General features: G+C 38.6%; 1 protein-coding gene across 1 annotated transcript in view; it reads right to left on the reverse strand.

The window, feature by feature from the left end:
* ZDHHC21 (zinc finger DHHC-type containing 21) overlaps positions 1 to 13,940 on the reverse strand; it is a 50,328-nt gene that overhangs the window by 31,834 nt on the left and 4,554 nt on the right. The window contains exons 3-4 of the mRNA XM_024211091.1: positions 11,942 to 12,053; positions 9,380 to 9,518 (exon numbers count right to left, since the gene is read on the reverse strand). Of these exons, the coding sequence (XP_024066859.1) occupies positions 9,380 to 9,518; positions 11,942 to 12,053 (251 nt within the window). The remainder of the gene's footprint in view (positions 1 to 9,379; positions 9,519 to 11,941; positions 12,054 to 13,940) is intronic.

Raw genomic sequence — 13,940 nt, forward strand, 5'->3', positions numbered from 1 at the left:
CCCTTTGCAAATCTGGCTTTAACAGTAAAAATAACAGTTTATTTTCTCTGCCCTACCGGAAACAGAAAATTAACAACATAAAGGGAAAAAAAAGTCTACACTTTAAAATTCAGTTTAAATAACCTAAAGTATTAATAATGTAGTTAGGATTTTAGATACATAGGTTCCCCCAATTTATTTTATTATTCCTTTGCAGTAAGCATGAATTAGCAATTTTCCCAAACAAAACTAGCCAAGATTATAAAGTTGCCAGTCAAAAGCTACTCAAAAATTAAATCAATCAATACCGGTTACAATAAAGTCTAATCCATTTTGGACAGATCTTCACCTCATTCAAGCAGTGATCAGGACTCTCCCTGCCTCTATGCAACATGAGTGCCATGCAACCACAATTTGGCCCCAAAGGCTCACTTATCACATCACATTCCATAGCATGCTCAAGGACAATACTTCACAAATAGATCATGGAGTTGCATAGCTTGTAAATCATGATCACATCATTAACACAGTGGCTCCCCAAAAGCCTGTTAATCCCCATCACCCACACAGACGCCTATAGTTCTTGGATTCCTTGTGCAAAAATATGGACAAACTTGGGAAGCAGTGGCAAGAAACTTGGGCTGAAAGACTGACGGATCAAATTTCTGCAGGCTTATGCTGAAGTGTATTACATGCCAAGAGATCTTCCTTCTCTATCTTAATAACAGTTGCCAAAGACATTCTGAAAAGAACCATTCACGGTGGTGAACAGCTTCAAACAAGGATGCTTGAAATCCACAGCAGATTCCAGCCTCATTCACTGCAAAACAGTTTTCATCCTTCTTTTCCAAGATCATCCACATCTGGAAAGGCTCCTTGAGCCTGGGGAAGGAGGCTAGCCAGACCCAACAGACAATTTCAAGGATATGGCCAGTTCCTGTAGTGAGCCTGGGCTGAATCGGGGAAAGGAAGTCCTAGGTATACTGAGAGAGACCTGCAAATTAGACCCTTGTCTTGCCCCTCTTAGATGGGGAGTCATGAGCAACAGAAACCCTTTTGACCGAGACTGCCAGCAGCAGCAGCAGCAACAAATCGAACATACTCTAGTCTGTCAATCCCTAAAAAGAAATGTTCCCTGATGCACCGGATCTTGCACCACCTAGTATCAAATAGCTCTTCCCTGACTAAAAGTTTGTGCCAAAGCTAGCTAAAAGCTGACTCCAAACATCTGTCTACAGGCAATAACTAGATCTTTCTCATTCAGATTTCAAACTGGGATTAGGAACAGAAACAAAAACAGAAACTATGTTTCTGCTTTACCTATGGAATCACTCATACTCTTGGACCTCTATGTGGCATTAAGTACAATCTACCAGAGAACACTTTTATCCCACCTTAAAGTGGCAGCAGGGGTCCAGGAAAACGCGCACACACAATCCTTCCTCAAGGGCTGTACTCAGAGTTAATGATTGGCAACTGTGCTTCTGCTATCAAACCCTTGCCTTGAAGAAGCACAGAGCTATAATCTCTCCTTTGATCTAATCAATATTTACATGCAGGTGTTTGGAGATTGTAAGATTTGTAAGATTTCAACTGGCAACAATATCCACTGAACACAATTCTGTCATTCACAGCCTACCATATCTTCATAGTCTCCCAATTATCCCAGCATCTGAGCAAGATCAGCACATGGATGAGGAAAAACTGGATGAAGTTAAACAGTAGCAAGACGGAGATTATGCTGGTAGACACACACACACACACACACACACACACACACACACACACACACAAGGCTGGCTACCACAATGTTGTCTACACTAGTCAAATACTGACATCTGTATATTGTGAAAACATTTTGCAGTTTGGGGGTGCTGTTTTGACTCTATGGTTTAGAATTGGAGTCTCAGCTGCATCTGCAGCAAATGAATTCTAACATCTTTGATTGGCTAGGAGACAGTGTCCCATCCTTGTAGATGATGACTTGGCTTCAATCATACACATATTCATTATCTCCCAACCAGATTACTGCAGTGCAATTTATTCCAACTTCAAAATATCAACTCTAAAAATAACTCAAGAGATGCAGAACACCGGAACACGCCTCCACAACAACACTGGTTAGCAAGGCTGTTTACTTCATTAGCTTCCTACAGATCACCACACTAAGATTACAAACAGGATGGCCTCTTAATGTCCAGACAAGTTTACAGGGTCAGGGTGGTTTTGGCACTGGGGTTAAATGGCAAGCAACCAAAGGTCACCCATGAAAGGTCAGCATGGGTGAGAAGCCGGCCTCTTTTTACTCTGCCTTTCACACAACCCTACCCTCTATTTCTATGAGAATTATTGTTTCCATGGGGTATCTATTTCTCATTACTCCATCTTGTTAACTGTGATAAGGCAGGGTGCTACAGTCATAGCTCCTGGGGATGCAGTACCTCGCAATTTGAAAGCAATTGTATGAGAACCTGCTATTGGCAAATCCTTACAGTTGCACAGTATACTTAACTTGTTGATGATTTTTACGGTTACAACTTGTAAGTTGGCCCTATCAGCATGGATCAGATTCCCCTTTATAGAGATAAAAATGAATGGGGATTGGATCAGGTAGATAGTGCTCCTAACCCTACTGAGATCAGGGGTTGGGATAATGCCTTTTTTGTGCAAATTCTGCATCAGCTTTGGATTTGGAATAAGGCCTGTGCACTAACACAAGTCCTGGTGGTTGCTACATGCAGTGGGTTGACTGCATAGCCATAGATCACGTCTTAGAAAAATGCAGGTTTGATAGACATAGGCAAGGCTATGATGCTCATGACTTTGAGCAATGGAGGGAAAGCTGGTGACAGTTCAAAGCAGCTGTTGCCAAGACAAGCTGCCTGTAGGAGATATCTTTTCAAAGTTAAAGGTTCAATAAAGTTGCAGCCACTTATCCAAAAGATTTTTAATTCTTGTCTTGTCTGCACACTTATTTGGCCACTGCCCTTCACAAGTTTAAGTCCTTATCTTTAAGGCTTTACATGCTGTGGGTTGAGGATTCCTAAAAAGACAACTTTGTCCTTTGGGGATCATGACTACCCTCAACTACTCCACTCGTACTTTCAGTATCATCTGTGGGAGACAGAGCTTTCAGAAGAACTGGCCTCAGGCTCTGAGATTTACTCACATAGGTACTTAGAATGAGAACAAGCCTGACAAATTTACAATCAAACTGGAATCTCACTTCTTTGATCTCACTTTCCTGTTAACACATAATATGTATAAAAATTAATATGCCAACAAAAGAAAGTAAAACACATACACATGACTTTTCCCTCTGGGGGAGGGATGAAGAGGAAACCTCACATGACACTGTTAGTCTGCTTGTTTATTTTCAATTCTGGAAGTCTCTCAGATATCATGGTGATGAGCTCAATATAATAACCTGGATAGAAGAAGATAGGATAGAATAGAGAACAAAACCACAGACAGTCAGATAAACAAACCAGATATCTCGAATTAAAAAAAAAAGTTTACCAAAGAGTAATATAATTTGTCGCTTAGCATAAAAATGAAAACACAAATGATATACCGGTAAATATACCTGTTTTACTTTTAACCAGACAGCAGCCTTTCAATGTATCCTTTCCCCAAAACACTATTTTCTGTTATAGCATATTTTATCTTCTTTCCTAGGTTATTCAGGATTCCTATATAGTGCTTACAATTATACTGGGGGGAAGGGTTCAGAACTCTTACATCCTGTAAATTCTTATTATGACCCTAAAACAATCACTTTCCTAGAACACTCAGGGCAGAATTTCACATCTCATTTTCCAAAATAGTGTGGCATAGTCTTAGAATAAACAATTAACGAAAGTAGATATGTTAGTTATCCTATTAAAGGGATTTTTATTGAAACAGTTATTTGACATCCCATCTGTTTGGAAGCTTAAACATGATTTAAACTTACTGGCTTCAGTTTTAATGTATTTTTATACTTTGCTCTTAGAAACATTAATGAACTGCCTCACAACCCTTTCCTTTTCAAATCCCCTGTGAAGTAATGTCATGTCCTTTTTATGGATGGGGAAAACTGAGGCCTAGACAGATCAGATAATAAATACCTTGCTCTTAAGTTGTGCTTTTCCCATCAGTGGATCCCAAGGCACTTTACAAAAGATGTCAGTATCATTATCCACATTTTACAGATGGAGAAACCGAGGCACAAAGATGTGCAGTGACTTGCCCAAGTCCGCCCAGCAGGCCAGTGGCAGTCAGGAAAGGAAACCAAGTCTCCTGAGTCCCAGTCCACTGCTCTATTCACTAAGTCACACTGAGGGCTTGTGTGATGGAGAGTTAGTGCACAGCAAGCTGGGGTGTAATCTACAGCTCACTAATGTATCACACACTAACTGGCCATATAGACCCTGCTTACCATGCACTAAAAATTCCATAGTGCACACTGACCGTACTCTAATTTCAAAGTGGAGTAGATAAAAGTGCCCTAGGGAACTTTCAGTGCATGGCTGCAGGATCCACATGGTCTGTTAGTGTGTGGCATCCTAGCATGCTGTAGATCAGGGGCAGGCAACCTGCGGCACGCGTGCTGAGGGCGGCATGCGAGCTGATTTTCAGTGGCACTCACACTGCCTGGGTCCTGGCCACCAGTCCGGGTGGCTCTGAGTTTTAAATTTAATTTTAAATGAAGCTTCTTAAACATTTTAAAAACCTTATTTACTTTACATACAACAATAGTTTAGTTATATATTATAGACTTACAGAAAGAGACCTTAAACGTTAAAATGTATTACTGGCACGCGAAACCTGAAATTAGAGTGAATAAATGAAGACTCAGCACACCACTTCTGAAAGGTTGCCGACCCCTGCTGTAGATTTACACTGCCGCTTGCCACATAATAATTCTCCACAGAGTTGCTTAAGATCACACAGGAAGTCAGTTGCAGACCTGGGAATAGAATCCAGGTCTCCAAATGCCCATTACTTCTTTCTAACCACAAAACAATGCTCCTTCTCATACATGTGACTCATGAATCTTGTCTTTTACTTCTAAAAAATATTTGTCTTTTATGTAAACGATGTCTTCCATTTTTCCCCTTTGGAGGCTATACCTTGGAAAGCTGAAATGTCAGGCAAATCCTGCTACACCACTACTATACTCTACTCTAGAACCATTAAACACTGCAGGAGGTGGAGTGGAGGAGACAAGGAGAAGTAACAGCAGGAGAGGCTTTTAAGACAAAAATATTTTTCTCCAGTACAAGTCAACCTGGAAAGCATTTACTAAGAAGGATGGTTTTCATTCCTCTCTTCTTGCTACTTTGGGGGTTGAAATCTTTCCCAGAGATCATGGATTTATTAAATTAGATAATTTAAAGAAAATACAAAACTAGGAAGATCAGAGCCTTGTATCTTTTGCAAATCATCAGAGCTAGCTGAGAAATTTGATCACTGTCTTATTTGAATTACATGATGCTTCCTGCAAGGGTCTTGCATACAAGTCAACACTGTTTTCATTTCTTTCCTACATTCAGTTCTTCTTCAGTTTCAGCAGTAATAGTACTCCTCCTACTGGACAAACAGAAGCAATAATTGCAATCTATCATTCAGACACCACTCAGGCTACAAAGAGCCAATAAGCTACGTAATAAACTGACTGTGTACTTAGAGGTGACTTTGGTGGTGTCATACTGCAATTTCATATTTCTATTCAAGTAGGTGGCTTCTTGAACTATTTTCCAACTATTGCCCAGTTTAATAAACTTAAGTGAAATCTGTTTTTGGTTTGGTTTCTAAAATCATAAAAATAAAAACAAAAGTTATGCATTGGACACAAAATTTAAAAATATAGTGAGGCTGGTATAATATATACAAAGTGCTCCGGTACACACTGAACGTATTTTCATATTATACTAACAAAATACTACATAGTATTGTGTTCTTCTATACTATTAAAACAGCTTTATTTTCATCCCAATCTTATGTTTTTGTACCATGTATACCAAAGAATAAAAATAAAACAAAGTGAAGGCATGCAGCCAAAAATTTCACAAGTATTCTTAATGAGCCAGGAGAAAACTCTAATTCCAGATGGCCAATTTTTAAAAATGTATCCAGTGTTTGGATTTCATGGTAAATACATGCCCTTACAGATTAAGGAAATGAAACCTCTTGATTAAAGCCAGAATTTCCACAAAGAGTGGCACTAATGAGAAAGGTAGAATGCACTCAGGTCTCTGGATTGCTATGGCGTTTCAAGGTTAATTGTGTGGGAAGATTAAAATAATTTTGCAAGTGGTTTGCTTAAATTCCTAACTAACTGTGAACAAGTCCTCTTGATGTTCCTGTTCTTCTGGGGCCCAAAGGGATGGATGTATGATTATGTGGCACACTTATGTGACCTGAAATCCTCAGCAACACTATCAGTAGGGCCTTACCAAATTCACAGCCATGAAAAATGCGTCACGGACTGTGAAATCTCGTCTCCCCCACGAAATCTGGTCTTTTGTGTACTTTTAACCAGCCTATTCTCTACAGATTTAATGGGGAGACCAGCGTTTCTCAAAATGGGGCTCCCTACCCAAAAGAAGGTTGGGGGGGTGTCTCAAGGTTATTGTGTGTGTGTATGTGTGGGGGGGGTCTCAGTATTGTCACCCTTACTTCTGCGCTGCCTTCAGAGCTGGGTAGCCAGAGAGTGGTGGCTGCAGGCCAGGTGCCCAGCTCTGAAGGCAGCGCCCCACCTGCAGCAGCGCAGAAGTAAGGGTGACAATACCATAGCATGCCACCCTTTCTTCTGCGCTGCTGCCTTCAGAGTTGGGTCAGGATCACTACAGTTACAGCCCTGTGAAATTTCAGATTTTAATATCTGAAATCATGAAATTTATAAATTTTAAAATCCATTCACCGTGAAATTGACCAAAATGGACCATGAATTTGGTAGGGCCCCAACAATCAGAAATCAACCAAATGAGACTCTGATGTAATCTTCCAAGCTGAAATATTGGCTGGATTCCCAAACAAATTATATTTATTTTTCCTTTCTTTAATTTCAGCCACCAATCCTGCAGATGAAAAACAAAAAAGAGCTAAAGACTATCCGCTCAATACTAGCCTTCTGAAAGCAAATCTGAAACAATTAGTAACAGGCGACACCTGCAGTCTCTATTAAACAAATGTATAGAAAATGTCAATTTGTTTACTTCTTTGTACCATATGACACAACATAGGGTACCAGGGACTCAATTTTAAAAAAAGTACGTGCCTGACAAATATCCTGATTCCACATCTGGGCACTTTATTCGTCACACAGGTGAGTAAAAACATGCTTTTTTGAGGCTCTGTGATGATTTAAGACCCTAAACGTGGGATCTGGATGTGTTATTTAGGCAATCACATGAAACTAGACTATGATTATTGTATAGTCTGTCTATATATGTCTGCCTTCTAGTCTGCCACATTGACTGTATATAGATGCATAAATATTAAGGATAAACACCTTTCCATTCATGTGCAGAAAAAACAGATTGGAATTTATTAATACATTTAATATACTGAAGTACACATGTATTTGATAATATAATTCTTAGAAAACTAAAATAAAAAGAGAGATCTGCTCATTTTAAGACAGATAATTCTTAAAAGTTATACTGTCATTGTTGGGAGGCCTGAACATGGCAAAATTTACGTAATTTCCCATTACCCTGCCTCACCCCCCAAAAAACAAATAGTTTTCCTTTAAAAAGCAAATCCAAGATCTGAGTACATCAACTAAGTAGACTGCAATTACTTAATGGAAATTAAATAATTAAATTAAAATATTTTGTTGACAGCATTTAAAGGGGTCCTATATATATATATATATATATATATATGGAGGATATACTCAAAACAATTAAAATACATTGTCAGATACATGTCAAGAGTAAATTGTTTGCACCATTCAAAGATTTTACTCTAGGAAAAGAAATTCACTTTACTACATTGTAAGGGTCAATTCTGCAGTTCATATGATTATACAGCACTCTCTCTGAAGTCAATGGGAATTCTGTATGTATGAGGCCTTAAGTGAGTATGCATTTAATTGGTATAGCAGACTGGTGTACTGATTATAACTGCATTTGCTTTTGTAATATAAAATAAGTGTTATGTTAAAGCACCCTTCAATAATTTATTAACAACATTCTTAAATATAGGGGCAGATCCACAGCTGGTGTAAGTTGTCAGAGCTCTTTTGACTTCAATGGAACTACAGCAATTTACTCCAGCTGAGGCCCCCACAACACCTGTGTCAGATAGCTATACATTAAACCCATTTTACAGATAACGAAGTGACCCAGTAAAACTGAAGATATTCTCTAAGCATTCTGCAGTTTAGGGAATGTGTTTTATTCATTTTATTCATTTAGAAAAGCATCTACTATCCAGAAACAAGGCTATATGAGCAGAGGAGACAAGTAACTAGCTCCATATAATCACTGAAACCTTAAGAATTTTAAAGCATTTGAACTTAAACAAGTGTATTCATGTCTGTGACAGAAAATCCAATTTGATTAATTTAGTTTAAGACTGAAAATCTATTTTGAGAGAACACCCACAATTATATTATAAATAAGGCAAAATATTTTCAAAGTGATCTGCAAAAAAACAACATATTTCAGTAGAAAGTACTGAATGTCCCCAGCAATAAGAGGGGCATTTCAACATGTTAATAACTTACGCTTAGCACATTTTACCCCTTCTTGCATGTCCAAAGAGTACCGCTCCCCATATTTGCCAGCTGCTATCTGATGCTTCACCTCTGCATGTACTTCACTAAGGACATCACATCACCATAGATCAACATGGAAGTATACAAGATGCTTATAAAGGTAAGTCCCATTCTTTTCTGGTACTGTGCCGCTTTCAGAAAGTTTAATATTCTTATGTTTTACCATTTAGGATACAAAATAAGATAAAATTTTAAGTTTTCATGACAGGTACTTTGGACGGAAAAGGTACATATTAAGTAAATTATCTTATGCATGGACTCCCCACATAGCAAGTGTAGGAGAGGCATTTCAACAAACTCAGAAGTTACTTAGGGAAAAAAAATCTAACATTTGCAGATCACTTTTAAAGAAGTCTAATTGTTTTTGTCCCTGTTTTACAAGGCTTCCATAACAACTAAAATCTTGTTTGTATCTAGGAGACAATCTGCTCCTCTTCACAATGGTTATTCCTTTACTTACCAGGAGAATATTTGCTCATTTGTAAATATCAGCCTTGATTCTCCCTACTCTAGTATTTATTAACGTGTATATAAAACAGAAATTTTTGGGCTTTTAGATTTCAGAATAATTTGCATTACAATTGCAATAGTAAATATTATCCATATTTTATGTAAGGATAAGATTCTTACCCAGTTAACTTTTTTCAGAGGTAGAAAATAATAGTAGTGGCAGAAATCAAGTATCAATGTATAGGAACTAAGAAGCTGAGTGTAGAAACATAGCTGCAGAAACAGCCAATGATTGTCTTCACCAACACAATTGTTAATCCTGCAGCAAAACAAAGCAAATATACAAGGCTTTTTAAATGTTATAGTTAGGCATGATGAGTACCAAAGACAAAACAACTTAACTTATTTACAAATGCACTGCTAGATACAGTAATGTATAGGCCATATGCAACAACAAGTGAATACCCACAGCATCCATTCTACAGAATGATGTGGCTTCTCTATTAAAGCAATGACAACCCTGCTTGTAGTTTAAAATTTGCCTGCATTTTAATTTGGTGCATAGAGTGCAAGACTGGAATTTCTCTTTGTTAAAATACAAATTTAATGGTAAGCTCTTCAGGGCAGGAAACATGTTTATCTTTCTGTTTGTACAGCACCTAGCACAAGGGGGCCCTGATCCTGATCTGAGAGCATTAAAACAATATTTAAAAAAAAAAAAAAAAAAGTCTTGGTTGTTTCTCAAAGTACAGAATTGTATTAGTTGATTATGTTCATATTTCAGGTTTCCACATATACTGATCATGTAGAATGGTATATGCTTCTTCTGAAGAGACTCAGAATGAAAAAACCTCTTTTTGCCTTAAACACCAAAGGCGTTGCGATTTTAAAAACATTTCAAAATTATAAAACAGCCTGCAAAAATGTCACAGCAATTCATGTTTTTCTCCACTTACTAACACAGATTACAATCTAAAGTGATACAAAATGGACTTTTGTCCTATATAAATTTACATAAATTCAATTCAGAAAGTGGAAAATTGGGAATGCAAATACTATACATATTGATAAATGCTGGATTAGGGAGCAGTCCACTGACAGGCAAAAACAAAATCTCAAATATGCAAGAGAAGGGTTGGAGGAAGGAGAAGGCGTGACACCCAACAAAACAAGAGTATCTCCCAACTTCCTTATCAAAACGGTTTCAAATAATCCTGACAGTTCAGATATTTCAACTTTCCTAATTAACCCTTTCAGCAATCTAGGCCTAGTCTATGCTACAAAAGTTTTACTCGTATAAATACATCAGTTAGGAGTGTGATTTGCTTTTTAATTATACTGGTATAAAGCCTAGTATAGATAGAGTTATACTGGTATAAAAGGTGCCGTATACCGATATAGCTTATCTTACTTCCCAAACCAGATAGAAGTTATAGTGGTAGAAGCAGTGGTGTAGCTAGGCTAGGAAAACTGGATGGACCCCGCTTTTGGGTGGGCGAGCAATAACGGGGGGGCCACCTCCCTGTATGGGGATTATGGTTTTGTGGGCCCTGGGCCAGGACAAGTGGGGGTCCTCCCCACCCCTTCTTCCTGCAGTCCCTGTGTGCTCCTGCCAGGGAAATGGGGTTGAGGCACAGGGGCTTGCCCCGCTCCACCCGCCAGCAGGGTCCGGGCGCCATTTGGGTGGGCCTGGATGGTAAGTGGGTGGGCCATGGCTACCCCCCTGGGTAGAAGTACTTTTCTATTGGTATAACTGCATCAACAATAGAAGGTGGGAGGAGGGGTTGCTGCTTTAACTATACCGATAGTTAGAGAAACTTTCTAGTGTAGACAAGCTTCTAAGGCCAGGTCTACACCAAAAAGTTAGGTTGACCCAGCTATGTTGCAAAGGGGTGTGAAAAAATCCACACATTAAGCAATGTAGTCAAGCTCACATAACTCCCAGCGCAGACAGCGTCAGGTTGACAGAAGAATACTGCCTCTTGAGGAGGTGGATTAACTACAGTGATAGGAGACTCATTATAGTTAATATAGGATAAGGAGTGTCCACATTGATGTGCTGCAGTGTTTCTAGTGAAGACACAGCCTAATCCATACATTGACTCTAATGAGAATTGGAGCAAGCCCATAGATAGCTAACAAATTAACTACCACCACAAAATATTCCATCTGTTTTGGTTATTTCTTTTTTTTTTTTTTTTTTTAAGTCATCCCCTGATGCTTTAAACTTTTAATTTGTAGCACAAACATGAGAAAATGCAAAACAAGCTTTTATATTTCAGTTCAGTTGAAAGCAAATTATCTCACCATCTCACAAAACTAAATTGTGAATATCTGATTTATATGTCAAGAAGCTGCTCGGCTCTAGCAATTTTGTTTTTTAAAGTTGCATTTCCCAACATTAAACATTTCTTTCATCAAAATTTGTGAAAGTTCCAGGAGCATCTCACATTGGCAAACAGCAGCATGACAGAACAATAACGATTACATGTTACATAGCAAACAATTCTCACTATCAATGTTTGATTGCAGGCACAGGTACATCACAATGAAAATCCTATCTACCCTCCTGCACTAGATACCTTTAATGATGAAGTATTACCGTCAGAAAGAGAATGCTTCAATAAAATTGTACTGTAGTAAAAGTACCCTGAACAATCAAAAACTGCAATTTAAACAAGCAGTAAATAAGGAAATTTTCTGTGGAGCAAGAACTTATTGAATCAATGGATCCAGTCTTACCACGGACAGTGGTGATCCATCCTTCTAACACAGTGTCCACAGCGACTGCAGTGATGGGATCGCTTTGGTCTCATCATATTACATTTATTACATAGTTCCCAACATTCTCGTTCTAGAAAGAAAATTGAAACCAGGTTAAATAAAAATGAATGTCTGTTGAAGTGGCACTAGTTTTCAGGTCTCACCAGTTACACATGCTTGAGCTTCTGGAAAAAATATATTCTTCCTACAGAAATCAGCATACAAGAACCTCTCCCCAACTCTTCTCTCAACTGCTCTAGGATGGTTGACATACCTCTACCATTGTGGGCTGATTTTTACTCCTAATCCCCATCTCTCCCTACTATTTTTAAGAGTCACCAACACAACATGAAACTCTTGCCTAGGAACAAGGCAGGAACTGGGAAATAAAGAATTTTTGTGTTTCTAAAACTATTCTCAGTTCCACTTGGATTGCTTTTTTTCTAGCACACATCACCAACAGTGTTAGCTCTAAAGCTCAGCCAGAGTATCAAATCCCACTGCCATCCCCAGCTCAATCCAAAAGAATTGACCAGTAAAATAATAAAATACAAAATAGATTTCTGAAAGATCTTCCACCTCAGGATCTCAATGTGCTTTAAACATTAAACACACATCATAACATCCAACAAGTAGGAATTTTATAGATGAGGGACCCGGAGGACAGAGACGGTGTCCACTAAGTTTGGGAGCTAAACTTGAGATACCTAGGGACTGATTTTCAGAGGTACTGAGCTCCCACAACTCCAGCTGAAGTTAACATGAGCTAACATTGCTAGGCATTTCTGAAAATACAGATATTATTTGCCTCAAGTTGGGTATCTAAAACCAGTGGACACTTCTGAAAATTTAGGCCTCAGAAAGCTGGTGAAGATCACATTGTTTCTAGGATGAAAACACACTGAGACCTTAGTGCTGTCAATCATTTAAAAGGTATTTTACTTAATTTTTTTTTAAAAGGAGTGCAGTAAAGGTGCTATGATTCCTATTTGTAACAAGTGCCATCATCTTTTTTATTTTTAATCTGAGAAAAATCAAAACTTATAAAAGGAAAGCTACACCAGTTTTCATTGCAATGCATTCTGAAAGTTTACATTACATGAGGAAATGCTTTTCACTATAATAAATGATGTATGGAACAAATTTTAAAATTCAATTTGACACTTCTTGAGCCTCCTGCTGGCAGTTCCCAGCTTTCCCATTTTGCAGAAAAATGACATTTGCACACTGGTAGTACAGAAGCCCAATACCCAAGATCACTAAACTAGTAATAATGCCAGATGGAAACTGATTTACAATCTGTTCCCATAAAGCCAGTGTCACAAAGGTGTCACTCTTTAATAAGACAGCTACTGTTAACAGGAGGCTCAGAAACACCCGAAGCTAGTTTTCAAATATAAGTTACACTAAGCAAAAAATGTATCTCACCATATCAACCTGCACAATACCACAGTGCTGAAGTGAAGCTTAAATATGATTTTTTGGTCTCAGTCCTGTCACTAATGGGACTAGATGCAAAAACATGATCACAATTGTCCCTAATTGCCCACTTGTCAGCAGTATCCGCAGAGCTCACTAAATGAATGAGGCATGGAGAATGAACCAGCCTCTCAGTTGATGGAAATGACTGTAATGTCTCAGCATGCTCCCTGGGCTAAGAACAACTATGCCTTCCTCTCACTATGGAAAGGGGTGGTGATGGTGGTACAGGCTCAATTGGGAAGCATGGCATTTAGAGGTTGGAAGCCCAATGCCAGCAGAAATGCTAAGACTTAAAGCAAACATACCAGGACACCAAAGATAGGAACCTGCAAGTCCAGTGCTAGATAGACTACTTATCCATTCCACGAGAAACTGGACATGATATTTAGCAAAGGTCCCACCAACAAGCTAAACATGGAACTAGACAGCAGCAGAGCTCTTGGAGACAAGACAATGACAAGACCTCTGACAACCAGGAGAACCCAAACCTGGAGAA

This window comes from Terrapene carolina, unplaced genomic scaffold, assembly GCF_002925995.2.
Source record: "Terrapene carolina triunguis isolate 2854851 unplaced genomic scaffold, T_m_triunguis-2.0 Scaffold113, whole genome shotgun sequence".
Lineage (NCBI taxonomy): Eukaryota > Metazoa > Chordata > Testudines > Emydidae > Terrapene > Terrapene triunguis.